General features: G+C 38.4%; 2 protein-coding genes and 1 long non-coding RNA gene across 4 annotated transcripts; all 3 read right to left on the bottom strand.

Moving 5' to 3' along the window:
• Nucleotides 1–929: 929 nt before the first annotated feature.
• Nucleotides 930–8,988, bottom strand: LOC110056429 (uncharacterized). 2 transcript variants are annotated; one of them, XM_020762907.2, is made up of 13 exons: nucleotides 8,895–8,988; nucleotides 7,610–7,680; nucleotides 6,378–6,434; nucleotides 6,255–6,278; nucleotides 5,973–6,020; nucleotides 5,195–5,239; nucleotides 5,091–5,114; nucleotides 4,673–4,726; nucleotides 3,847–3,909; nucleotides 2,583–2,615; nucleotides 1,749–1,781; nucleotides 1,480–1,554; nucleotides 930–1,074 (listed from the first exon to the last, which is right to left on the bottom strand). In XM_020762907.2, exons 2-12 carry the CDS (start codon nucleotides 7,665–7,667, stop codon nucleotides 1,496–1,498), a joined length of 498 nt encoding a protein of 165 aa, XP_020618566.1. In that variant the 5' UTR covers nucleotides 7,668–7,680; nucleotides 8,895–8,988; the 3' UTR covers nucleotides 930–1,074; nucleotides 1,480–1,495. The 2 variants fall into 2 exon arrangements, with proteins under 2 accessions (XP_020618566.1, XP_020618569.1); XM_020762910.2 differs by lacking the exon at nucleotides 3,847–3,909.
• A 1,876-nt stretch (nucleotides 8,989–10,864) lies between these two features.
• LOC110056511 (uncharacterized) lies at nucleotides 10,865–13,099 on the bottom strand. The gene is made up of 3 exons (XR_016201972.1): nucleotides 12,821–13,099; nucleotides 12,284–12,338; nucleotides 10,865–10,985 (listed from the first exon to the last, which is right to left on the bottom strand). It is a non-coding gene; the product is annotated as an uncharacterized LOC110056511 (long non-coding RNA).
• Nucleotides 13,100–17,253: 4,154 nt separating this feature from the next.
• On the bottom strand, nucleotides 17,254–22,298 carry LOC110056510 (uncharacterized). The gene is made up of 5 exons (XM_020763007.2): nucleotides 22,148–22,298; nucleotides 21,562–21,743; nucleotides 19,822–20,115; nucleotides 18,467–18,692; nucleotides 17,254–17,585 (listed from the first exon to the last, which is right to left on the bottom strand). Coding segments are annotated over exons 2-5 (624 nt in total). The 5' UTR covers nucleotides 21,665–21,743; nucleotides 22,148–22,298; the 3' UTR covers nucleotides 17,254–17,584.
• Nucleotides 22,299–27,570: the final 5,272 nt, after the last annotated feature.

Here is a 27,570-nt window from a genome sequence, read left to right as displayed (position 1 = left end):
TTCAACCGTGCGATTGGTGCATTTCGATCCTCACTGTTTCGTTGAATGGTTCCCACACCAGCCGCTTTGAAATTGAGCCAGAGACAGACAAACTTTAAATCAATTTTCCGGATTGAGCTTGGAAACGTATTGATCCAACTGTGGTATGGTCAACTAACAAAATACGCTTGTACCCAACCAAAAGAGCCAAGCCCAATACCCCCGTGGTTCATGGACAGAAGTCAACCAAAAGAGAGATTCCCCAGTTCAGGGTAAGGGTTCGTGAGTTTTTTCTATAAAATAGTAAGTTGCTTTAGTGTGGAATTAGGGTTTACAATGGAAAATAGACATATCTAGTTTAAAAATTAAGGGGTGTGGTTGTATAATCATTACTTTCGTTGCACTTCCTATTCATGTGGTTTGATTTACTGAGGCCTGAAATCGTCCAAAAGGTACAATAACTGTAAAACACGTTAATGACTATTCCCACCTCCGCTCCAGGATTAAACCTCCTATGCATAGGACTGACTAAGATGCTCATTGAAGCTTTTTTTTTAATTTACCCTAAAATGTATCAAATTAATTCTTTGTAGGGTGTAGGATTTAATTTATTTTACCCCTAAAAGTTGCATGCACCAAAGCAGATTCTTATCCTATAGCTCAATCCCTCGAACATTCCTCACGCAGATTATTATGTGGCAAGTAGCATTGCTTATTTATGCCTTGCTTTAATTTGAAAACGTACCCTAGGACGTAACAGTTAATATTTAAAGTAGAACACCCAGATGATGCCTAAACTCTGATTGAACCCTTTAACAGGATTTCATCGCCATCAGTGCCGTATAAGGAGTCCCTATGTTGTTTCACTCGCATCCATGTGCGAATGCTTAGAACGAAATCCACATTCGGATTCCATAAAATGCTCAGAAAAAAAGAGAATACAACTGAGGTTTTGAAGAACCGGCACAATTTTATTTTCGTACGTACAGTATATCTCTGATTGTCATAAGTCTTTACTGCTATAACAACTCTAATATAAATAAAGTAAAGCTACTGAAAATAGATCAAGCTTCCTGAACTATCGTGCTTTTATTCCTGAGGGAAAAAAAAATAAGATTAAACTACTGTGCATTAATTTATGCTAAGAATGGTTTATATAGGGTCAAGAAAGCCAGTAGTTTACTATACTTTTCTTGACCTGTTGTCAACTCTTAGTCTCTAACTCGCTTTCTTAAATCAGTTCGTTAAACATTTGCGGCCTTGCTTGATTTCACACTCGTTATTTTGGTTATCCTAACAAATTTAGTCATATAATCGGATCTCAGTAGGCGATCGCGGTCACTTGGGATTCGAGAAACGCCCCGGAAACCTTCATTTTGATTCCCGCCCTTCCGCCAAGTGACAGAAAGGGCTCTGGAAAAGAGGTTGACCAGGCGCATGTGATTCATGCAGTCATAAACAGTAAGTTTCGATAGTTATAAATCAGGAAACCAGTTTGACCTTTTTCCGTTTTGTTTTACATCTGCAAGGCGTCGACAAAGTCCTCCCATACACTCTTGGCTTTACCAGTGACAGCTTAACAAAAAGAAAAACAATAGTTCACAGTTATTTATCGAAGTGGTTGTGAAAAGCCAGAGTATAAACCGCACAGAAATGCGACAAGGCATAATAGATAACATCTGGAGTTTAGCAAATTCATAAAATACATACCGAGCGGTACTGAGTTAGTATTAAAAAGCTGCACACATTCCGAAAAAATGCTAATTTACCTTGTCTCTTCTGAAACCTTTTGTGAGAGTTCTCTGTTGAAATGGACAAGATTTAGTTAACAAACATGAGTAAAGAGGAAATGCAAGCAAACAGCAACAAAATTTATAAAATTTATCATTTTAGCTGTAAAATTTCCGTCGAGTTTAGCTGCGAGTTTCATTTGTTAAGGTCTCAGCCATGTGCACATCATTCTGAATAAACTAAACTCTTCCTCGGGCCTTTGAGTTTTACCAAACTAAGGAGTACTGTTTACTACAACTTGAGCCGGTATTGTGACTTTGTTTGCCTACATTTTCATCAAATCGAAGAAGCAAATTTTTTATTGATAATTTTAGAAACCAGATGAACCGCTTTCGTTAACTGTCATTCAACTGATTGTGGAGTGTTTTTGACCAGCCAATTGCATGCTTTGTTTTCCTTCACTGTGCATTTTGACAACTTTGTATATAGTCAATCGCAAATAAAACACGTTTTACTCCCAAGTTGAAGTCGCTATGTTAAAGGAATTGGTTCATGCTTTTAGCTATGCGTCTCTCGAGTTATGGATGCCCTTGGGAAGTTTGTGGAGCACTCAAGAAGCTAGAGTTGCTCTAGGCTGCGTCTCGAGAAATTTTAATACTTTTCTCGTAGTCTCCAAATTTTCCGCGTGCATCCATAACTCGATACACACACGCTAAACATGAACGAATACTTTAATATACCAAATACATGGCATATGAGAAAGGAAGGGACGAACGAACAGACAAAAATCAAACAGTGCTCGATCTTGACTGAGCGGTACTGATCTGAGTTAGTAGAAAATGCACATGTTCCAATTAAAAGCTTTGGCTTACCTTGTCTCTTCTGAAACGTTCTGCGCGTGATTTCTGTTGAAATGGACAAGGTTTAGTTAACCCTCGGACGTACAAGCTAACTCATACCCCCACCGTGGTACAATGTCCTGGTTGTGCTCGACAACTTTTGAGCAACTTTTGGCGTTTGGAGCAACTTTTTGCGGTTCTAGCAACCTCGAGCATGTTTTGCCTTTCTGAGCAACTTTTGAGCAAAATATAGGTTTAAAGCACATCTCAAGCACGAAAAAGTCAAATTTCCGGATGTTTTTAACGTTTTTGAAGTCTGAACATATAACCTGTCACTTCGGCAAGACTTCAAATGAACCACGTGTTTTGTTCCGTTATACTTATTAAGAGTATCCTTAAATTTCGGCCATATTTGCGAGCAACTTTTTGAAGCTATTTTTCTTGACCGGTGTTAGCAATTATTGTGAAGAACGCAAAATAAGGCTTTTAATTACCGTTTACTAAAAATAACAAGAAATTTAGGTAGCCACTTTTGAAATTCAGGTAGCATCTTTTTGGATTTTTGGCAATTTTTTAAACAACTTTTTGGCATTGCAGTGGGCAACTTTCCAGCATTTTACTAGCACAATCGGGACAGGCCTAGATGGAACACCCCCTCCCCCTCTTGGTTTTCGTTCTGTTAAGACAGAGCGAAATAAATTTACATTGATTAGATAGCCCTGAACTTGCTCTACAAGATGATACCATTTTTGTTGATAATGACGTCATTTGACTCGCCATCTTGGATCCGCCACCTTGGATTTCCCTATGTTTTTAAAAAAGTCAAGAAATAACGGAAATCTGCACAAAATCAAGCCAGAATGCTTATGAAAGGTACAAATTTATGGATTTCTGCCATTTGATGAAGAAAACTGGAAAAAAACTACAGAATTATCTCAGAAAAGTTGATTTTTGGTGAGACCTACATGAAATTTGATGGTTGCCATGGCAACGTAAAAAATGATGGACACGTAATTGACATATCAAAATTTCCGCAGAGAATGAATGAACAGCTACTGGAAGTTTCAGCCTCTTAGAATAAATCGTCTGTTCAAAACTTTGAAAAAACCTGAAAGAACAAAGATACGAAGAGACAAACGAACAGACAAAACAATAAACAAACAAACAAAAAAATCAACCACAAACAAACAAACAAACAAACAAACTAACAAACTAACTAACTAACAAACAAACAGTGACCTAGACAATAAGTAAGGCATTCTGTTTCTGTTCTTTATTTATTATTCTGAAAACTTACGACTGTCTTTAAGCACTTTCTCTATTTCCTTTGCCTGCCGATCAAAATCCGACCACATATGTCCTGCAAAAACATTATGCGCGATAAAGTGCAATTACCCCAAAAAGACTTAAAATGTCCATCCCGTTGGCACTGTGAGTCTGGGATTTTCTACTGTACTCGTCAAGGACTCTCACTCAGGCAACCTACTGGGTCTCTGAAGTCAAGGGCGGAGTATTCTTAAAGCAGCTGCCAGTTTATGAAGGTATCTGGGGGATACACGATTTAGAAAAGGGGTTTCGAGATACGGACTGACGAAGGCAGAACTCTTTAGAGAGGTGCGGGTGGCATCCTTCCCCGGAAAATTTTTAAGAATTGAGGTCGTCGGAAATGGGATTTCAGGCATTCTCAGACCAATTAACCGTATTGGTGTTTATTTTTCATTACAATTCTGGAATGGTCTCTTTTGTTGATTGTTCTAACAGCATGACCCCAAGCAGGAGTAAATAAATGTAGGAAAAAAAAAAGAAAATTCTCTAAGTCGCATCCAATTTGAAAAAAACTTTTCAAATATCACGAGTAGGAACATCAAAACGTTCTAGCTTGCATGTAACACTAACAAATCATCTCATTTTCAACTAAAAAAAATCAAAATGTGTTAATATTGCTGAGATGTTCTGACCAAAACGAGTATGGAACAACGGCATACCTCGCAATATATCCGTATAGGGAGTTCAGGCAAAACGCAAGAAGCAAAGGCTTGTCGGAAAAAAACAGTTAGAAACTTAAGGGATTGTTCTTGACTAGTAACTAGCTATAACAACATACAACGAATTTCATCAGTCACCTTTTTCCTCGTCACGTGATGGCTTCTCACTTTGCGGTATTGGAAGACCAGGCTCTGTTAGGAAAACGTTAAAGTCGATAACTGATCGGGTTTCAAGAGTCGATCACTTATTTACACCTTTTCTCATCCTTTAATTTAATGACTTTACTCCACAAGAGGATAAGCTAGGATAAATAAACAAACAAGCAAGCAAGCAAAGAAACAAAGAAACAAACTTAAAATACATAACAAAATAAACTGATCAAGAGAACCCTTCAAGTGGTATAGTCGGCTAAATGAAGGCCTGGAAGAGACAAATAGCCTCTATAGGCAGATTTGATTATTTAGACTTCACAGCTTGACCCTAGGACCTCTAGCTATTAAATAACGAATGAATGAAAAAATAAATTTATACTTGGTATTTTGCAACGATGCCTACCTCTCTTTCCTTTACGAGGCCGTGCTGTGAAAAAAATAAGATTGCAAAACGGTGAGATATTTATTTCTCAGTGTAACAAAATGACATAAAATCAAAAAACTTACTGTTACCACCGGGACTATCTCTAAAGTAGGTTTGTTTGTTTGGCTCTGAAATAAAAAGTAAGCCGGAAATTACTGTAAAATATTTCAGCATATAGTTAACGCACATAAGTCTTACATTACAAGAGACATGATCAGTGTTATAAAGAAAACTATGTCACGTGGGCAAAGCTAGGGCCTGTTCAGGTGAAGAACAGCTGTCACCTGTCTGCAGAGCTACTCTCCTTCCTGAGTTATATTTTACCCCCCGGCATTGTCTAATCTGCTCACCGAGCCGAAAGTTTAGCAAATGTTTTGCTTATCCTGAGTTGCCCCTTAGGTCCCTTAGTAGTGGTAAGACGAACCAAACATTGCCAGATGGAGCCTCTTAACGGGCCGTCTTACCATTAACGCTAGTGATCGCACAGTGCATCCAAAGTCATTCTAGTTTTAAGCAATCTTTGCAAATACTGATGTAAACAATTCTTTGCTAGCTATCTACAACGAAAACGTTCTGTCGCCTGAAGTGGATTGGTATGGAGGGTGATTCTCCTGCAGGCAGGCACAACGTATATCTCCAAGCCCTTAGTCTCGAAACGTTTCAGGAAAAGTGCTGCGATATTCTGGACAAAACGAACAGAAACTTAACAGCTGCTGCACGCATTACGTTAACTAGCTGGAATGTAAGCCGCTGTGGCCATATTGAAAGGAAAGAGTGATTTTTAAAACAAAGTTGAAAGTGTTAAAGATTGTTTTTTTAGTCCACCTGAATTGCTACAAAGAAACGAATTACACCATTTACCTGTGTTCTCGTCACGTTCCTCGCTTTGCGGTATTGGGAGGCCAGGATCTGTTAGAAGAACGTTTTTGGTTATTTTGTATCGATAAACTGATTCCAAGGGTCCTTCATTTATTTTTGACACCTTCAGTATTAGATATAAAACAAACTATTAAACGCATTTTTATATAAATGAGTAGGTAAATAATGACATAGCAAAATAAATGAGCAATATAAGTAAATAAATAAATAAATAAATAAATAATATATAAATCTAAATGAATGTATGAGAGTCACGTCACTTACCTCTCTTTCCTTTTCGTGGCCGTGCTTTGAAGTTAAGACAAAAATTTAAAAAGGTGAGATTATTGTCTGATCGTACCTGAGATGTGAACTAATTTCAGAAGAAGCGATGAAAATACTACATACTTTCTGTTCCGCCGTCTGACAGCTGAGAGTCGTCCATAAATGCCTGCTTGCCTAGAACTTCAGACGAAAGAGGCAGGACACAAAGTGTTTTGATGATATCATTTATTTTCACTTAATGCTTTTCATGCTGCTGGATCAGTCGATAAGTGTAATGACTTGGGTATGTCCTTACCCTTGGGCATGCTCAAGACTGCCCTCAGAAAGAACACTACCTAAAAGAAGGAAGCAAGGGCGGCCCAGAACCACTTGGAGACGGACTGTGATAGCCGAGCTGGAAGAGATGGGCTTAACATGGGGCGAGGCATAACATGCTGCAAAGGACTCTCCCGTTGGAAACAGATCGTTGACGTCTTACGTCCCTCCCGGGATGAAGAGGACTAACTGTGTAAGTGTAAAATAACTGCTGTTGTAGCCCAGTCCCCCGGCAAAAGACGGCCTCTCTCGCCGGGGACTAGGCCGAGGGCGGGGATGACTGACAGCAGTCAGGCTACTTATGTTGCGTCACTTAAAGGCCCCGTCCAAATTACACCCAAGAAATTTGAAACGACGTTTCCCTCTGAAAAAGCATCAAATGTTTTCCGTCCACACTACGCCGGAAGAATATAAAAACGCATATATATTAACTTTTAGCCTTTTATAAACATCCAAAAAACAACTATTATCACAACAATTACCGGTAACTTTGGATTTATGTTTTAGGAAAACTCCTGTAGGGAAATTACATGATCATCGTCAGCTCATTGTTTTCGGAAAGCTCTGTTTTCAAAATATTTTCCGTCCACGATAAAACTCAAAGCCAGCATTTTCAAATTTCTCCGGTTTGAAGAGCATTTTCGAAAGGCTCCGTTTTCGCGAGGAATAAGTGCGAACGGATCGACTACTGACCGTAGAATTAAAGCTGCGGTTCAAATTTCTCCGGCGTAGTATGGGCGGGGCCTAAATAAGAGAAGGAAAAAATGCCTCTTGACTTGATATAAACCGAGCGCAAATAATAGACCAATTTCGATATATTAAAATTCAGTCTAAAACAATAGACCTCAGCAAGAGGCTCTGGGGAATAAACTCCACAAGTTCTGTAGTTATTCCTCAGAGCCTCGTACTGAGGTCTATTGTTTTTGGCTGAATTTCAACATATCGAAATTGGTCTATTTCCCATCTATCGACAATGTGTTTGTTATGTGCCATAAATATTCAATGCCGAAAAATATTCGACTGCTATGAAACGTTCTTACCCGCCAATGAATTAGCGACCACAAATGTGACACAGAAGGCAATTACTAACGTCTTCATTTTTAGGATTAATCTGCGAAATGAAAAAACAATGTTCATTTTATGCAGCTGGAAAATAGAAGCCACATTTTAACGGATAAATAAAAGAAATGTTCCATACGGCTTGAGTGAATTCAATATCATTATAGGTGCTCCTCCGTGTATTTTGCGCTCACGCGCTATCAAATTTCGACTAACTTCTTACAAATAAGTCGTAATTATGCAATTTTCAATTTAGAACCCTACTTCCAATAAATGTTCCCTATCAAATGTGCGTGTGTGTGTTTTTTAATTTGCTCCGCCTTTTTTCGACCTCTCCCCATCATTGTTACAGTAAAGGATACTTCAGGCTTGTTGAGGAAACAAGTTCGTGCATGAATCTTGCCGTTGACCAAGCGCAAAAACAAAAAGGTAATTCAAAGCTTAGCGGCTTTAGATGTTTATTTCATCAAGGCTCTTTCTTGCTCCTAAAGTGAATCATTGCTGTAAATGAGCAAGCATCAAGGTACAAGTTTGTATCAAGCGACATCTGAAAATTTATTTCATGTTTTTCAAGGGCAAACTAGCTCCTTTTTCAACGCGTTTGCCAATTTTTGGTCAGTGTGTTAATGAGGTCCCTACTGTAATTAGTTAACTAACGATTTTCTTCTCAACTTTTAGGGAAAATATTTTTTCCCTAAACTGTGGAATCTTTTTGCTGCTTCATTAACTTTTCAATGTTTGTTACGGTATCTTCATCTGCCAAACGAAGATTTTTATGGGGGATGTTTTTCTTACAACTAAATCGAACACATCGAATCTAAAGCTTAAGCCAGGCCAACATGCCAAAATACCCGAGATACTGCGCTTGCACTGAACTCAATGTTTACAGCCACAGGGAAAAAGGAGTGGTGTTAATTTGAACAAGACAACCACGTTCTGACCTTGCCATCAGGATCAGCAATAATTGGCTTTGCTTAATTATCTTTCTACTAAGCAGCTTCATTTTAGCAACCCTTTTTAACTTCGACCTGACTGACGTTAACAGTTACTTGTTACCAACTTTGTTTTCATCTGATCTAAGAATACCAATGAAGCTTTGATAACTAACTTATGACCTTGATAATATATTTTTAACCTTGTTAACAAACTTTGATAAGTGCATGGGTTATATTCTCTATACTGACTCTTCCCCTTTTCAGCCTAGCCTGCTCAGATCTTTAAGTTGGTCATAAGAAGATGAGAAGATGGCCGGCTTAGCCCTCTTACCTTGCCTTGCTCTGCTTTGATCAGTGTGTGCTGAGTACTGTGGTGAAATTAAAAGCAGCCTTTTATTCAAATTTTCAGACTGTCTTAATGCGCCTCGAGGCTGTTCAAGTTTAATTAAGAATATTGCCTTTCCCCGTTGCCTAAGAAAAAGCCTTGTGTCTTTTATGAAAGTTAAATAGAAGCAGATTAGCGGCAGGAAATCAGAAGTGTGTTGAGATCCTTCCTTAATGGAAACTGATATTATGTTGCCGAAAAGCCGATCAAATTGACGAGGGTGTAATTCAATAAAATATGTGGAAATGAAAAAAGCCGGTCTGCTCTAGAAAGCAAATTCAAAAATATAACAAAGGCAATTATCCTTTTAAGTCTACGTTGCATTATACTTTAGTAAAAGCGCATTTTCGGAAGCTTTGAAGTTAGTCCCATGTTTTCTCAGAATGGGCAAAATTATTGCATTGCAAGGGTTTACAAGGGCTTAAAAAAATATTAATACTCATGAAATGTGAAAGAAGGTTCAACTGTGTTGAGTAATATCATGCAAACATCATTAAAATGGTTTGATAAGTCCATGAAAGATATCAAATTGTTCATAAGCAATTTAGATTGATGTTGGTTATTAGCATTACTTAGTTGAAATGAATGAGTTTATTTTTTTGGAATATCTTATTAACAATCAGTGTAAGGTTGCCATTTTACTTCTCTTACTTCAACAGGCAGTGTTCTAAAAGTCTTAGCGAATACACGAACTTTGACTTCATTCATTCAGTGTCAAATTCTACATCCTTTATTTCAACAGGCAGCTTTCTAGAAATCTTCCCTAACTTTTAATGCATTCATTCAGTGTCAAAGTAGTAATATTATTACGTTTCCGTACCTTTTTTGTTAAGGTCACGCAAGTTTGAGATTTTCTCCATTTTTATCGCCTGTCTTATTTGTGTCCTTGACAAAATGCACGCAATATGCAATATTGTTGTCTCGTTGAAATTGAAGTGTTAAAAAGCAAATTTTACCCCTTTCATTTTGTTCAAACTGATACAAAACAAACTAAAACATATTGTTACAAAGAATCATTGATACATTGTTTGATTTCCAACACCAAATATTTTCTAAATTTATCCAATAAGCTTTTGAAATTGAAAAACGTCTATAAAAAGTGATAATCTTTGTCAGTTTCGCGTGATTTATGGGAGCTTTGAGCCTCTAAATTAGCGCATGAAACTTAGGGGAACCTGGATCGAGAAAAAAACAAGTCGTGTTAATGGTTTACAAGCGCCTCTGACGTGTTCTACCAGTTTCGTCAAGTTGCGGCAAGGAGATTGTGAACCATATTTTGTTGACAAGTTCTTTTGTCCTTTGACCTTTTATGATTGTATGATATTGTGAGGCGAACCCTGTTGTGTTTCATTACTGTGGCGAGGAAGGAGCTGAGAGCGTATTAATATCAGACGGCGCTTTCTTTTACTCGAAAGGATCTTAAAGAACAAACTTCGATGCAAAGCGAAGAATGCCTGAGCTTAAAAGTGGAAAGAACCTTCGATGTCCTGGTTATATGAAGGCCTTACAGGAAACATACGCGTCCTCTTTTAAAAACGTTTCTAAAATTTCGAAACCCACGTACAGAATTTTTAAAACTTTGCCAAAAGTCGAGTTTTATCCGGCTGATCAAAATTTGATAATAATAAAAATAGGGGTCACCAAGGCTAGGTTTTGATTTAAAGCTAAAATTAAGGGTGTTTTTAGCTACCTATTGTGGCACGAAAAATGAGAACAACATGTTCACCAATGATTGGGCAGTTTTTTTTGATACCATGATTGTGTCGACAACTGATAAAGAGTGGTTAAGATGACTCATCACTGAAATCTACGTCTTGGAAAGTGCTGGAAACTGTTGCCAGTCACTTTAACCCACACTTTGGTAAAACAAATAACTAATCGATTTGAACATAAGTAAGACAAAAAAAAGACATTCCTTCGTTAGTGGATCTTTATTCCACATCTTCTATACTCTAATCACATCTCTAATCATTCCTGTTTCTTCGTTTTATTTTATTTTTCATGATCCACGTTATTCTAGAACAAGGCGGCTAACGCCTGCAAAGTAAACAAACGGGGACATAAGTGTGACAAATTCTGAATGCATTTAAAGTAAGTTAATTAGATGTTATTATACAGGAAAGGTAAATTGTACCCCGGGGGAACTCCCATATAGAAAGGACGGAGGGGGGGGGGGAGGGGGTACTCGTCGGAAATTTTGAAAAGAACCCCTAAGAAAAGATCCTGCTCTGTGAGTGTCCTTTGAAGTATATTTTTCACCCCTAAGAGGTACCAATTCTAAAACAACACATTATCTCCTGTCATACTTTTTTTTTGTCCCAATACCCTAAAAGGTACTGCAAAAGCTCCCGCTTTGGGTCTTTTGAGGCTGAGCACCCTGAGAGGTACAAATCCCCTTTTTTTTAACCCCTTAAGGGTGCGATGAGCACCCCCGTCGTTTTTATATGAAATATCTCCCGGGAAATTGTGCTCCAGTCTCTCAGTCGGAGGAATCATTGGTCTTATATATAAGATTTTGGTGATAAACTTTGTTTATCACTAGTCTCCCGGGATGGGATGCTAGTCCATTGCATTGCAGGGCTGTTACATGTTGATCTAACAACTTAAGGGCAATCTCTTTATAAACCTGGGTGGGGGGAGACGCTGCACTGTGAGAATAAAATGTCTGCCCAAGAACACAACTCAATGATCCAGGGGCAGCGCGTTTACTTAGAGAAAATATCTTAAAACTTTTTTTCGATTTACTCTTAGCTCCTATTAACCGAGCAGGAGGTCTGTATGGAAGAATCTTGGCCGAGGTCGTGAGTACAGACTGAACGCAGTGAGGTCTGTACACAAAACCAAGTTCAAGATTCTCCCATACAGACCGAGTAAGCTCGGTTAATAAGATGTTTATTATATGGCAAACAAAAAAAAATTCATTCGTTTAATGTAACTAGTTTGTACTAGATGACATATTGCTTGCGAACGGCGATGAGCTGAACTTAAATCTTAAAAGTTTGCTCCTCTTGTTTACTTTTTTTCTCATCAGTCTTTTTGGCACTTCTACTGATATTTTTTAGAAGAAAATAGTCAAAATTTTTTTTTAGTTTGCAACTTTTTTCACCGAAAAATGTAACCGGTCTAGATGCCGGTCAAGATGAGAAAATCTAGCCCACGGCAGGAGCCATTATGGCTTCTGCCCGTAGTCATTATCAATTTCGTAAATTCTGTAGTTCCCAGTCCTTGTTAGACACAGCCATATAATAAAATCATATATATATAGGAGACTCCAGTACGCGGAACTGTAATAGAAGATCGGTACGTACCCCAGCTTTTCCTGGGATCACACTTACCTGCCCTGCAGTGAGTAAACCACGTTATCCACTACTTTTTCAAATATTGATTGTGCTTTGGGCGAAAAAAGGAGAAATCACAATCATATAAAAACCCACATTCAAACCTTTTCTAGTGTATTTCACTGATTACCATCAGAATAATCATGAGTCTACATGGAAATTATTTTCGACGTAGATTATTAAAACAGGTATTTTATCCAGCAACTACACAATACAGGGCCACTCTTGAAGGTGTATATATTTAGTGGGTCGTTTGGCTCGTTTGGCTCGTTTGGCTCGGCAGTGGATGAAAGAACGAGGAATAATCTATTATGCGTTAAGTCTAAGGTGTATACATTAAGTGGCTCGTTTGGCTCGGCAGTTGATTAAAGAACGAGGAATAATCTATATATGCGTTAAGTCCTAGGTCAATATATTGAGTGGCTCGTCTGGCTCGTTTGGCTCAGCAGTGGATGACAGGGGACCAAAAGGTTCCTAGTTAAACGCTGCATTGTGAACACGGCGGCCACCTGATAAGAATAGATTTCCACTTACTTATGTTGTTTGCTGCTGATTCCGGGAATCCCGATTCCGGGCCCGCTGATTCCGGGGCTACTGATTCCGGGGCTGGGGCCGGAGTAGGGGCCGGAGTGGGGACTTCTGTTTCCGGGACTACCGGTTCCGGGGTTTCCAATTCCGGGACTACTGATTCCGGCGCCGGGGCCGTAGTCGGGGCCGTAGTCGTGACTGCTGATTCCGGGACTACTGGTTCCTGGGTTTCCAATTCTGGGACTACTGATTCCGGGGCCGGGGCCGAAGTCGGGGCCGGGGCCGAAGTCGGGGCCGGGGCCGAAGTCGGGGCCGTGGTCGATTCCGATTCTGGGACTGCTGGTTCCGGTACTGACAATTTCAGGGCTGCTGTTTCCGAGGTTGATTCTGTCGTTTTGGCAGGTTTAGCAGGTCTTTTTTTTCCTGTGAGGGGAAATTAAGACAAAGAACCAAGATAAAGTAAAAGAATGATAAGAGTTACTCTGCATTACATAAGAGAGTAATACAAATAATCTATATTTATTACATTACCTAAGTTTGAATCACGGCTTGTCTTGTTTACTTAATGTGCCGGTATTTACGGCTCTTAATGCGGGCTATCTTACAGGGTGTTTTCTAAATAACTATCTTATAATTTTGCTAGTAGGTTGTAAATGTTCTTAAGTTTTATTATTGTATTTTAGGCTTTTAATCTGTATAACGTTTAGATACAGGGCCCCTTTAGAGGCCAGCCTTAGAGCTGAACGGGCTACCCTATTTAAAAGTTTACGTATTCATTATTCTGCGAATGAACCTGGATTTGAATTACCTTCAAACCTCTTACTGGTAGAACGTCCGAAGATGTATTTTTTTTTGTCTGGAAGCGAACATTTCGAGATCTTTGCGGCGACTTTTCAGCGGCGTTATCAAAATTCTTGGCACTGTTTTCGAGAAAACGTTTTGCCGTTTATTTCAAGAGTGGGCGAACAAGATTCCCATATGAAATAAATAAATCTTGATTTCTTATAGAGTCTGTGTCAACACAAAGTACTTTTCTGTGGTGTGAAAATCACCTGTAACTGGAAAGAAACATGGAAAGAACACTGCTGAGGTAATAACGAAGCAAAAAGGACCAGAAATGAATAACGAGCTACAAACTTGGGCCCCGTGCGGGGAAATTTGAAAACGCAACAATCATCGGTCATTTTGGATTTGTGTTTGAGGAAACTCGCCCAGGGAAATCACATGATTATCGTGTCGTCACTCTTCTCGAAAAGCTCCGTTTTCAAAATGTTTTCCGTCCACACGGAAACGCAAAGCCGACGTTTTCAAATTCCTCCAGTTTGAAGAGCGTTTTCGAAAAGCTCCGTTTTCGTGACGGATTGGTGTGGACGGGAGGCCTAACCGTAGAAACAAGGCTACGTTTTCAAATTTTTCGGCGTAGTGGACGGGACCTCGATGATATCAAAGTATGTAGTTTACCCCTGGACTTTTTTGAGAATCCAAGTCTCCATGCTTCTACCGCTGTTGAAAAGAAAAAGAGTATTGTTTTAATTCATGTTTAATTAAGACTAGTCATTATTCCACGAGCACGGGTTGGATATTAGACGATAGAAAGTCAAGGAGGCTGCGAACATCTTATCTTCCACAAGCGTCAGCGGAAGCATAAACTGTTCAAATGTCTAAACAAGTTTTCATCTTCTGCGTCAAGGCCCGAATGGACCGAATGCATGCAAGATTGACATGCATGCATTAACATCCGAAACAATTGTTTTAACGTTCAAATTGGGCCAGTTTATAAACATCACGAGTACCTACGGTAATAAGGTTGTTAGTTTGACCTTGTTACTTACTGACCTGCCAGAGCAATAAGAAATACCACAGCCAAAGTAGTTAAGACTGTCAGGCGCATTGTATATCTATATAGAGTGAAAATAAATAAAACAAAGGAATGAGAACATGCGTATTAATTGCATAAACCTTTTCTTATTGTTTAATCACTCCGTAATTATGAGTCATGTTCAATTACACTGAGAAAGGTTGGCTAGTTTGAGACAACTTTCTCAGATCGTCACTTTGTTAATCAAATAAACAATAGCAGTTCGTGGACTTGAACAAGAACTTCACACATAAGTACCGCGAAAAAAAAGTTTACATGTTATCGTTTTCTTTCTAATGCTTACGTAAAGGCTGAATAATTTAATGTACATATTAGTAAACTTGATTTGAAATTAAGGACATTGAGCTTTCCCTAGGTGCTCAAGATCTGAGTATAGTATGGTTTTTCTCGGTCGATATTTAAGTCGTGATCAACGATTGAACCTCAAATCAAAGCATTCTTTAACCGTGTTGTTTTAATTACACTTCCAATCAGAGAAGACTTGGATATGTTTCTGTGGTTTTGGCGAACCTATTTTCAAAACTCCAGAACTTTGTGAAGAGATTCTAAACGTATAATCAGTTCCTGAAACACTCCAAATCTATTTTCGTGAGTTTACAAGATTACAAAGTCTACAAAGATTTCAAAAACCGTAGCTGACTAAATCATCCACTGATAAAACTTATTTCTAGACCTGTCTTCTTGGATACGTTTTCAATTTGAAGCTCAAAAAGATGAACTTTTAAATTATAGCGGAAGAAATATGTTTCACCTACCGTTACAAGCCCTTCGGTTCAAGTTAGTATCTGGTGAAAACAGTGAAAGTAATAGCAGCAAATAGAACAGTACAGGTACGGAGATGAAATATTTATTTCCGTCAAGACCCCACGTTACAATTTCAATACCCTTACAAATTTTATTATCATTACACAGGTAAGAAAGAAAACCATATGACAAAGTACCCATGGTTAGGGACTTTTAAAAAGTCCCTTCATTATTCACAGCGTGACCAGAAATATCATTTTAATTGGGAAAACTGTTCAATAACGGTATTCATATTTACTGTATGAGTTACACCACAATTGCAAAGTAGGCAAGTATTGCCCACTCAGGATATATCCAAATTGCCATGAAACATTAGTAAGAATGGCTTCTTGAAAAAAATCCAGTTGAAATCTGATTTTAAATCCGTGATTTCGCAGGCCAGAAAACAAATGTAATTTAATCGTTGTCGCTATGGGCCGAGCTTTTGTGTGAATCACCTCCAGTAAAACAAAGTTTTGCCCAGGGAAAGTATCACAATAGACACTGTTTACATTCAAATTATAATATCACGTGCAGAGCATGTTATATCGGAGGTATAATTGATCATTTTGATATTTTACAGATTATTGTTTTTTTTTTAGCTCCAAACGCACAGGGTGCAATGAAAAGGCTATTTAATCAAATTAATTAAATTTCTCCGACAATTAAGGGAGTGGGGCCAGTTATGGTGTAGTCTAGGTAAATGATTCTTTTTTCAGAAAAAACCTATGCAAGTTTAATTTATAATACTTTAACCCCACAGGTCGGTTTGTCTTTGCAATTTCAGTTCTAGCAGAAGGTTAAATTTACATAATACCTTGGAATTTTCAAACAGCACAATATCGTTCTTTTCGTCTCCGTAACAATGAAAATCGAGAACAGTTTACATGTTACAAGGATAAAGAACTTTTCTCATATATCATGGACTTTATATTTGAAATTACTTGGCATTTACTTTCTGTTATCATGAAGCTCCCTAGAACCTCTAATTTCATTGGATCTTGTCAGCACGAAACTCTGTTGTTTTTGGGCTAGGGTCCCTTGTTACCATTGTTTGTATATCATTTTCTCAGCCATTCCTGTGAGACGTTCCGAAGAGCTTCGTGGCGGCCCTTACTTTTGACGACTAAATGCAATTCTCTTTGATTTGCTCTAACGTAAAAATGCTCATAGGTTTGTTACAGAAGAAGTTGTCTTTATGACTCTAATACTGTTTGAATCCTTGCACTTTTATATTGAAAATTCGTTGCCTTGGGCTGTGTTCCTCGTCCACCCACAGCCTAAGTTGATCTACCATATCAGTTTTCTGAATGTTTTAAAATAGCTAATTACATTCCTTTTTCTGACTCCTTTCTCGAGAAGACAAAGCATTACTTTCAAGCAGCTGATACTCCATGTAGATTTGTCGAAAAGATTCCTGCCTTGTTGCAAAAGTCTAAAGAAGAAAACCTGATAAAAAGACACGCCGCGCTTGCATGGATCGCGGAGCAAGCAAGAAACCTTCCCGCGCGACAAGCCTCACTTCCCGCGCGACAGGCCTCATTTCTCACGCGACAAGCCTCACTTCTGTCTCGACAAGCCTCACTTCCCGCGCGACCTTCTCGTTCCATGAGCGCGCATACATAGCGCATTTGCTTTAAATGAATGACGAAATTATTCTGTATAGTTGTTTCAAGTGGTTCATTAGTTCTGTTGTTCACAGGACACTTAGTGTACAGCTTTAAGCGCATGAAGTTTCACTCCAAGAGAAGAAGTCCATCATCAATAGAGAAAACACTTCGGGCTACCTTGCATTTTTTATTTTCATTTAACAGGAATACATCCGTCATCAATTATAAAGCTAATCAAGAGAAACAGGTAAAGTCATCATGTCCGCGTGTCCTGATAAACTTCAGAGTATAACCTAATTAAGTGATTAATCAAATCATGACGATAACATACTTGATAATATTTGATATTTAACATAGCTACGCAGGGCTGAACGCACTAAGCTATGACTATTATTACATACTACAATGTCTGCTGTTCTAATTGTAACTGCTTTCTTCATTCTTAACAAAAACTATTGATCACGACATGTTGCCGGATTCTGGCCATCAAAGTTGCAATCTACAAAAAAATAAACCAAGCAAGCAGGTTAGCGCTTTTTTTTAATGGTGAACAGAAAAAAAAGAAATCATAACAAAATTTTTGTCCCTGCTTATCAAAGTATACAGAAAGCAACTGTATTTTTCATTGCATATTATCAGCTGCCCTGGTATTGATCAGCAAAACATTTAGTGAATGTATTTTTCGTTAACAACATGGCTAAGCTAAGAGATGGAATGGAACTCATCGTATGTATGATATTTCACAAGGAGGTGGATCTTCCCCGGGGTGGGGGGGGGGGGGGTGGGGGACTCCCATATAAAAAGGAAGGGATGCTCGTCCAAAATTTTGAAAAGAACCCCTAAGAGGTACCACGTGGCTTGAAATTTTTTTCACCCCTCAGAGGTACCAATAAAACAACAATTGTTTTCCGTTTAATACCGTACCGCAAAAGGTTCCGTGAAAACTCCCGCTGTGGACATTATGAGGCTCAACACCCTAAGAAGTACCACACCGCTTTTTTTAACCCCTAAAAGATACGGCGAGCACCCCCTTACTTTTTATATGGGAGGCTCCCCAGGAATTTTCCCAAATCCGACAAGAATAATTCGATTTTGTAGAACAAATTCAGGGTGGTTAACAGCTGTGAGGACGGGAAAGGGGTTACGTTAACAAATTTCATGATTGGAAACACAATTTATGGATTAATTAAAAATTATCCGTCTACCATCTTCTTAGTTCCTAGGAAAGTTTAAATTCTGTTAACGAAGGAACCGCTATTTGCAGTTTTAGTTCTGTTAACGGAGGGGCCATTATCTACAGATTTAGTTGTGCTGACGGAGGGACCATTTTCTACAGTTTGTGGGAGTACCCGTGATGATGCTCCCCGATATCGTTCTTACCAGACCCCGATTTTTTCCACGCATCTCTCTCGCTTGCACGTGCATCGGCCCACATCATCCATTGGCTGGTCATAGGTTTCCATCTCGGCATCTGAAGAGCATTTGACTCTCATCTGTGCACAGAGAGAAACACAAACGATGCCACTCAACCGGCAACGACACCGTCCAGTGCACTTCTCGTTTATAAACCATTCATTTGGAACGCGGCCTCTGCACTCTGGGATGACTGTGGATGATGAAAAGAGAGAGACGCAATTCGGCTGTTTTTCAACTGCCAAGAGATAGTCTTTATACTTTCTAAATCTCCTTTGGTTTACTGCTCAAATTGTAGTTTAATCATTACTCTTCCAAAAGCCGTGCTAGAACTTCAGGAAATCAGAAAAGCGATTTTCTTCACAGGACTCAACTTGGCCAATTTGGGTCCTTCTCTATTATTCTGACCTATTCAACATGTGTTCACATTCAAATTTACCGCTTCGCCGGCTATGAATAATTAACGATATCCAGGCATTTTGCGCGATCGATCATCCAATTTCCTGTAGGAAAGTGTCTTCCTAATAAGCAGTTTCTTCGAAACACATTTTAAGATCAAAACCAGCGATATATTCAAAACGACATCGCGACCTCTTTGAGGTCATTTTTAAGTCAAAAACAGTGACTAAAAATATATATGTATCTATGGGTAAAATTTACATATTTTATCGCTTTTCTAATAGATGATATTCGTATTCCTGGAATTGGACTGGAACTAGCTTGCAGTGGAGGCTCATAGGGGAAATATCACTAAAAAGAAATCAATTCTATTTGCTTTTGAAAAGACTCCCCGCATTAGTCTCAGTTGCAAGCTAGTTCCAGCCGTCTAATACCGAAAATACAAATATGGTCTATTCTCATGTCTTTTAAGGTATGAGAATTAGAAAAGCGATAAAAATATGTAACTGTATATGCACAAAGCATTACAAAACGTGAGTGATAAAACTCTAAAATACAAAAGCTAGAAAAGGCTGTTTTTAAGTTGAAAATGCAGAGATTAAGGTAGCACAGACATTCTGACTTCAAGTAAAGGGGAACAAGAATATTAAACATAACGGGCAAGAATAACCAAATAAGAGTACAAAATGAACTGAATCATAAAATAGAACATGGAAAAAAATAAAATAAAATAAAATAAAATAAAAAAAATAAAGAAATCATGAAATGGCACATGAAAAATAGAATTCGTTTAATGCTATACTCTCATGATTTCCTTGAGTTCCTTGTTTCCTGCTGGAAGCGTTCTTGATTTTGCTTTGGAGCCGCCCCACCACTCGTGAAACGTGAGGACAATAAAGCTGGTGCTAATATAATTTACTCACCGTGATGTTCCATAGATCCCCCAAGGGGAGGCGGAGGCGGAAGGTTAGGACGTGGGTTACAAGACTTTCGCTTGCAACTACATCTGCCTAGTGGGTCAAGAATATCCGGAACCGGTTCATTGCGGGTCTCAGGGAGCTCTCCCTGGGAGCACCAAGGTACGGGGCTTGGAGGACACAAAGAAACACATCCCACGTCACCACTCCTCCCGTTACAAGTGCAGTACCCAGTACACTTCTCATTAACAAAACGCTGCCACGGATTGTAGACTGAATCCTCGTACAGACACTTCATGCCTGTCGACAAAAAGAAAACAACGATCATCGAACTTGTCAAGTTTTCTTCAAATGGCCATTTCTGCTATGTATGCACATACTCAAACTACCTACAGGAAAAACGCGCTTGTAAGAAACTCCGTTTTTGGAAGTCTGGCAAAATAGGTCCTTGTATTGTGGGGTAGCTATTGGCAATTTAGACTAAGTTAGGTTCTTAATTTCTATGAAGGAGATATAGTTGATTAACAGAGAAATAAATAAACTTGGGTTTGGCCTTCAATATATATACAGTATTTATTTACCACTGTATTATGTATTTTCTGGTGATATAAATTTGCAATCCCAATGTCACACTCCTAGGTTAAATGTTTATCATAATTTAACTGTAACCCACATATAAGAACCTGAGTGATCTTGCTTGACTAAACAAGGTCTGGTATTTTTGGGTTTAAAATGGCAAATTTCCGTCAGCATTTTCTTAAACCGCCAGGTTCTTTTCTTACACGCAGCTTTTTTACTGTATCACTCTTTTAAAAAATAGCGCTACAACAACATTTTAAAATACATAAATGATTAAGATTTGGCTAAAGTTTTCGTGATCGTGGCACGCGGCTTCCGTGACGAAGATGTTTGTCAGCCCTCAGAGCTAGAGGTAACATGAGATAAGATCACGCTATTTGCATCATTTTAGGCAGTATTCTTTGATTACGGTTTTCACATGTGTACACCTAAAAATATTTCTTTACAGATGAAATTTTTCAGAGGCTATATGACTAACAACGAGTTTTGGTATTACAGCCACGTTATGACAATCATAGATGGAAATTTAACTTTGAAGGAGTGCGATCTGTGTCGCTTGGTTAACATTTTCACTGACTGTCTATATATCCGTCACGATCTGTCATCCTTTCCGGCTTCGTAGTATCACGATAATTTTGTTCTGCATGCAACACAGTCATCTTGAATAACATGACCTAGCCGACAACAAGAGGTGCAATGAACGGTCAACTTTGGAGCGATGAAACATGAGCAAGTAGTGATGCGTAGAACTTGAAAAAAATGCTGTTTAAACACAATGTTGGGGAAGTGCAAATAGCGAACAGTTTTAGTTTAAAACAGTTCATTTTATGGCCAAACCGAAAGCGAATTTTCCTACAGAACCACTGGAGTCTTACTGGAGTGTTTGCGCGCTATATAAATCACCATAAAGACTGTAATGTATTTGATCGTTATTTAATGTTCCAATTTACTCAGAAATTAAATAGTCAAGGGGAAATATTGAGATTGCTGAAACAGATGACAAAAAAGTTCCTTTCTGAGAGAGAGGAAAATTAAGGAATGGTACAAGACAATTAGGTAATATCTTGCATTGCATTCAAACCTTACTGCACCATAAGGGCGAAACATGATATTTGGTACAATTTTCCATAACCATAAATAACGAAAAGAAATAAGAATTTCACTCACCCTCAGCGCTTTCCAGGAGAGGGTTAGGAGGTATTTTGAAGTTGGCACATGTGCATGACTGAAAAAGAACGAAAACCACAATCGAGATGAACGCTGCAGCCATATTGTCAAGTCAAAATTGTGCGACGCTTCTTCACTGCAGTTTGTATAGTGACGCGGTTTCACCGTGAACTTTTATAACCCTGGAAAACAAAAGACGCGTTGTTAGTGGGATCAGTTTATGTTGTTGAGACGCCAGTGATGATGGAACATCGATTGCTTTAGTCTATGAGCGAGACTACAGAAAGATAGTTCGCATGCACTGCGCGTCAATGCAAGGGAAGTGAAATTGCTTGGCTGGACCTGATTTATCATAGTTATAGTATCTGTAAATGAATGTCAGGTCAACGTCTTGTCTTTGCGATAAAAGCCGTCGATAAGCCCAATCATGATGATATAAACAATCATTTTTCCGCAAAGATGCGTAACAGTTTTGGTTTAAGTGTTGTTTCTCTCCAAGTTAAGCGCGTCTTCTCTGATATGATATATTTGCAAACAAAATAAACACCCTGGGGTAAATAAGAAAATCCAAATAACAACTGTCTACCTTGGCTTGATGATTCAACAAGAACCAAGTGATATCCAGAGAGAAAACACGTTAGCAGCAGGTAAATGCGCTACGGTTAGGAAAACAGCGAACAACGTTTGACGACTTTCACGTTGCGTGCGCGAATGGAAAATGGAATTTCCTGTTTCGCCCCTTTAAATTTTAAAATCGCCGTGGGCCGCAAAGTGTCTAGTGGATTTCTGTGGATTTTACTGGTTCACGATGAAAAAGTGTTAATTATTTGACAGGATAGATGGCTTTGATAAACACGGAAAGCCTTATTTTAAGGGTGCGGTGTACTACGGAATCACAATCATGTGTCACAGATTTACCCACCCAGAAATGTCTGTCTGCCAGGCAGGTTCGAGAATTGACAAGAACGGAAAAAGGCACGATATTTAAGGTTCTTTGTCAGCAGTAGAATGTCTCCGGTCTGAAGGGGTAGTCGAATGCAAATATTTTATTAGTAAAACGCGACATGTGGTAAACGACGCTCTTGAGGTGATTTGCGGTCTCATCACGTTTAGATCTTTAAAATTGATTGTGACCACGAATTACTGACCTTCCACAAATGTGTATTGTGTGTGCGATCATCTGCTCTCAACGTGAACATTAAACACACGCTTGTCCTATTTTTATCATTTAATCACTAATCCCAATTTTAGAGGTCTAATCGTTTAAGACATTTAATACTGAAAAGACTGAAAAGATTCAGCGACGCCTATGAATCTTCAGGAACAATTTGTTGATGTTTTCATTTTGGCAGCCAATTTTTTCGTCGGTGACCTTGTAACTGAATCACCTATCCACAAAGGATTTGAGATAAAAAAAAAAATACAAAAAAACAGATGAATAATATGTACCCACTTCTGGCTTCGTAGTGTTAGACATTTCAAACTGACCGATACACATACCAGTGACAGCATTATGTTATAATTATCTCCGTTTATCTCGGCCCTAAGGGGCAAATCAGAAACTGATACAGTGCAAGTTTTTGGACAAGCTTATCTATCTTTTTAAAATACAGAAAAGAGACATAAATGCTTGGAATAAGCTGGAAAACAATCTGACTGATATGTTGTTAAGGTCTTTACATGCTTACTGCATGCTAATCCCCTTTACCAAACACAAAACTTTCCTAAGAGGTGATTTTGCCTTTATTGGTTAATAAGAGTTTCTGTTGCGGAACTGAGATTTCGCAGGAAACTAAATTCAAGAAAAAGCAAGCTGTATCATCAGGCGAACGTCCACATGGGGTATACAAACACCACCGTGCTTTAGATAACTGAAAATGATCCTCGTTAAATTCCTCATTTAATTGAATTGGACCTAATATAAACAACACATTGCCTCTAGATGACAAAACCCCCACAAGTCACGAAACTGGTGCTTTTTTTATCCCAAATTTTTGGTTATTTTTCTTAGTCTTGGAGAGTACACTAGGGGGTTGCACTGCGCGCAAAAGTACTTTCAAATTACTCTAAAATGAAATGTGCAAACTGTTTTTTATACCTTTTGTTAAATTGTGCTCTACAACTGAAACAGCTGTTTCTTATTTTCTTATTTTCTAAGAGCAGTGGCTTCAAAAATATATCGTGCTCACAACAGTCACAACGCAACGATAATAATTCGGATAGGAAATAAAATTATGCCTCTTTCACAGCAGGACAATGATCCCGCTAGGCGCTGAGCAAGACTTACTTCAGAAATAGCACTAGCTAATTTAACGTTGTTTTCCTGCGTCATATTAGCCGTAAAAAATCTTGAAAATCACCCTAAAAACAGTGCTCTGTTTGCCGGTTCGATTCCCGTTCACACTAAAAAATAATTCCTGATTCGTGGCAAATGTTTGGATACCGAATTCGTTTCGCCGTTTCTGACACTGGTAGGCGAATCCGAAATGAAAACGGCCTGGTTTGGACGCGTCAATTTCTGGAGAATTTGAGGAACCAAAATCTTAAGTGATAATTTCTGTCTGCAAAATGTTAATCCAGCAATGTTTTTCACTGCAAACAAATTTGTCAAATGAATCCGGATATTTTTCCGTCTCCAGGGTAACCTTTTAGTTTGAATGTTCCTGGATTTAAATGACTGGGAATTTGAAAACCTTTTGGTGTAGACGGCTACAAATCCAATACCCTAAAGACGCAGGTTTCCGGAAATATTTCTGAATAAAAAAAAATACATATTGTTGTTTAATCGTGGTCATAGTTTGTAGTTTTCCCGTTTTCCGACCCCGAGGCGATCAGTATCAAGCCTTACTCTGACTACTCTGGCTTCGGCTTCTATCGGATCCGATCGATTGGCTCCAGTCACGTGATTGGAAATGACAGGTTACAAAAACTGGCTCAAGAAGAAAAAATTATTTTAGGGGGGGGGGAAGGGGTGGATTGGGTGGCTAGCCATCCCTCATATGGAGAAGCAAAAATAAAATAAAAATCAATAAAGATTATAACAATGATTGCAGAAAAAAAGACAAACCCTCTGGACAGGTACCTCATTGTAATTTCTACTTTGCCGCATTACTAGTATTTCTGGTGTAGCAGTTTTCAATATTAAAATTCTCAAATTGCAACATTTGGGGGGCGTGCTCCATTGATTCTACAACCCCAATGTACCAACCACCACTCCCTTAAAAAGTCCGGTATCTGCACTTTGCTCTGGTCAGGGGCTAGCACACAAAACGTCTGCTTCACTAACTTAGTACAGCGGTTAATTTACCTTCGATAAATATAGGTAAGTACTGTCTTTTATTTGCCTGCATACGCAGCTCAATGATTTCAGTTTAGAAACTAATACTTTTGTTCATTAACTCGAAAGAAAATATAACCACTAACGAATCTCTTATTTCATGCGGAAATCTGGTTAAAAATTTGTCACTGCAGTCTCATTCAAAGCTGAAATGCTGATTACAGAAATAATTGACAATGTATATGTTCCTCGAAATTCCATGAAATTATGGTCAAATAATTAACAGATTAATCAAAATGTAAATTTCGTAATATAATTTTGATACGATTTTTTTTACGAGAAAAAGCCAAAAAAAAGCCATTTTTAGCTTTCACAAGTGCAACCCAATGATTTTGTTTCGTTTGATTCCTCGACAGCAAGAGACTATAATGTAATCGTCTCTTGTCGACAGAACGAGAAGCAAGAGGAAAGGAAAAAAATCAGATCGCATTTCAGGCAGAAAGTTTCAATTTGGTCTGTTTGCATGAGAAAATTAATTATCGGTAAAACTCAAAGAAGGTGTAATTTCCAAGTACAACTGGTCAAACAAAAATCAGTAAAGATTCAACACAAGATGCCGGATAAGGAACGCAAAAAGATAATTGAAATTTACATCATTACATTTAAAGAACAGATCAGAATACATCTACAGTACAAAAGATGAAGAGAGATAAAAGTGAAAAAAGAGATTCCAAGTGTCAGTGCATAAGAACAACAACTCTAACCACCTGGATAACAGTAAAGAAAATGTACACGTTACAAGTAAGGGTATAATTACTGGTAAATCTCATTTTAAAATACATTATCTTGCTTAACTAACTTACTGGAAGCACATCCCTGTGGGTGACTGTTTTTTTCTTATTACCTCGCCGACGTCGACAAAGATTCAAGAAGAGGCTTAAAATTCACGAATCGAATTTAAATGGGACGTCGAGCTAGGGAGAATGACATGTAGGTTTGAACAGACTGCGTTTCGGCCGGGAAGACTTCTCCCTCAAACATCAGTGGCTAGTAATGACTGATTTGAAAACAAATTGAATTTTAAAAAGGAAGAAGTCGATCATTATACTTTGAATTACATCACTTGAGAGAGTTCTGTGTTCCAGCTAGATCCAGTAGACAGTAAATGTGTTATTTGAAAACTCGTTGAATTTTTTTTCTTTAAAGGTGAAATCAAACATTACCTTAGCTAGGTTCTGCTGAGGTGAACTACGATGAAATCATGTTGACAGATATTTCAAATCTAGCCTGAATAGAAAACTCCCTTCAGTGATGTCTGTCTTTGTGCTTTTAATTCGTCTGCTTTCCTGTCCTTTGTTATGTTAAGTGTTTTGACTGAATCCTAGCCTCCACTTTTTTGCACTACAAATACAAAAGGGACGAAACATTTATTTCAAGAGATAATTAATAGCCATTTGATTAGCATGGAAATTGAATAAAATTGCAGTTTGGTGATTGAGAAAGAATTCGCGGTTGCGTAGTTTGGTGAACTGCATTGTGGTCTAATCTGAAAATTTTTTTGTTGAGGCCGGAAGATCAAGTGAGTAGTGAAGAGGGCACCAGCGAGTAGAAATTCCCCTTCCTCAGCTGTGTTTGGTAATTTCTCTTTCACCTCTGATATTAATCTGCAATTTACAAGATTTGATTGGTTGACACGACGAACCAGATCATGTGAAAATATCTCCTTTATTTCACCACACAGGCTCTGATCTCGTGTTCCGAGCCCCAGCGGCCCTACCGGATGCAGTAGAAGTGATAACTTCGTACCCAGAGTCTTCGTTCCCCTTGACCAGCGGTCGGGAAACGAGCAAAGAACTTACAGTTGAATTGCGCATGCCTAACTGACAAACACGTGACTAAATTGAGTCACTGGTCTTTACTTCCGCTCATTTTGAATTGTTTTTAAAACCAATCAAAGTCAAGCCTGCAACGGAACTCTCTTCAAACTTGCGCAGTAAGGAACGAAGACTAGAGAACCGAGTTTGGAGAAGAGGGGAACTGGAGCTTTAGCTTAAATCTTCCAACAATTAAATGAGACTTCGAGAATAAAATTTTCAAATTACCATCGAAAATCGTTGATGGTGAAAATTGCTTGACTTTAGCGACTTTCAAACCTCGAGTTACCATTGTCTGTTTTTAAAAAATGTTGCGATACCAGTATAAAAGTGCTCATTTTTTTTTCTTTGAAATATGTATTTTTAATTATTGCTTTTGTCAGATGTTATCACGCTTTCGCATCCCGTTACGAGATATAATGCGTGGGAGCACCACACACAGGAAAAAGGAAAAAAAAAATCTTACTAGACTATTACTTGAAACTCTCAGTTTTCTTTGATATTTTGAGAATATTAGTAAACCAAAAAAAAAACAAAATTGCGAAGCTACGTCAGTGCTTGATCTGTTGTCGCCGCTAATTACGCCAGCGGCCATCTGAAGTAGTCCACAGTTTGGAGAGAAAGACGTCTTCAGGAAGAGCCGAAGGCTATCAAGTTTGTGTTTACTTCCAATTTGCAGACAGCAATTACAATTTACATCAGTAGTTGAAGTAAAGGAAAGGATTTTTATTGTTCATTTTTGACACACGCACGACAATTTGTATGCTTTCTGTACACTAGCAAAAAAACCCTTCAAGATAGATAACTTGATTGTACCTTGTACTTAAAACCCAAGAAAGACCATTTCAGAGCTACAGA

This window comes from Orbicella faveolata, unplaced genomic scaffold (genome assembly GCF_042242905.1).
Source record: "Orbicella faveolata isolate gen_17 unplaced genomic scaffold, um_ofav_v1 contig_35, whole genome shotgun sequence".
Taxonomy (NCBI): Eukaryota; Metazoa; Cnidaria; class Anthozoa; order Scleractinia; family Merulinidae; genus Orbicella; species Orbicella faveolata.
This window is presented reverse-complemented; position numbering and strand designations above follow the sequence as displayed.

What these genes read in the sequence shown, in the direction of transcription:
- LOC110056510 (XM_020763007.2), bottom strand. Translation starts at nt 21,664, where the DNA reads ATGGCTGCAGCGTTCATCTCGATTGTGGTTTTCGTTCTTTTTCAGTCA. An exon ending in TCTCCTGGAAAGCGCTGAGG is followed by an intron (nt 20,116 to 21,561) that starts GTGAGTGAAATT and finishes TTTTGTCGACAG; the next exon opens with GCATGAAGTGTCTGTACGAG. An exon ending in GGGATCTATGGAACATCACG is followed by an intron (nt 18,693 to 19,821) that starts GTGAGTAAATTA and finishes CATCATCCACAG; the next exon opens with TCATCCCAGAGTGCAGAGGC.
- LOC110056429 (XM_020762907.2), bottom strand. Translation starts at nt 7,667, where the DNA reads ATGAAGACGTTAGTAATTGCCTTCTGTGTCACATTTGTGGTCGCTAAT. An exon ending in GTCAGACGGCGGAACAGAAA is followed by an intron (nt 6,279 to 6,377) that starts GTATGTAGTATT and finishes TTAACTTCAAAG; the next exon opens with CACGGCCACGAAAAGGAAAG. An exon ending in GCCTCGTAAAGGAAAGAGAG is followed by an intron (nt 4,727 to 5,090) that starts GTAGGCATCGTT and finishes TTTTCCTAACAG; the next exon opens with AGCCTGGTCTTCCAATACCG.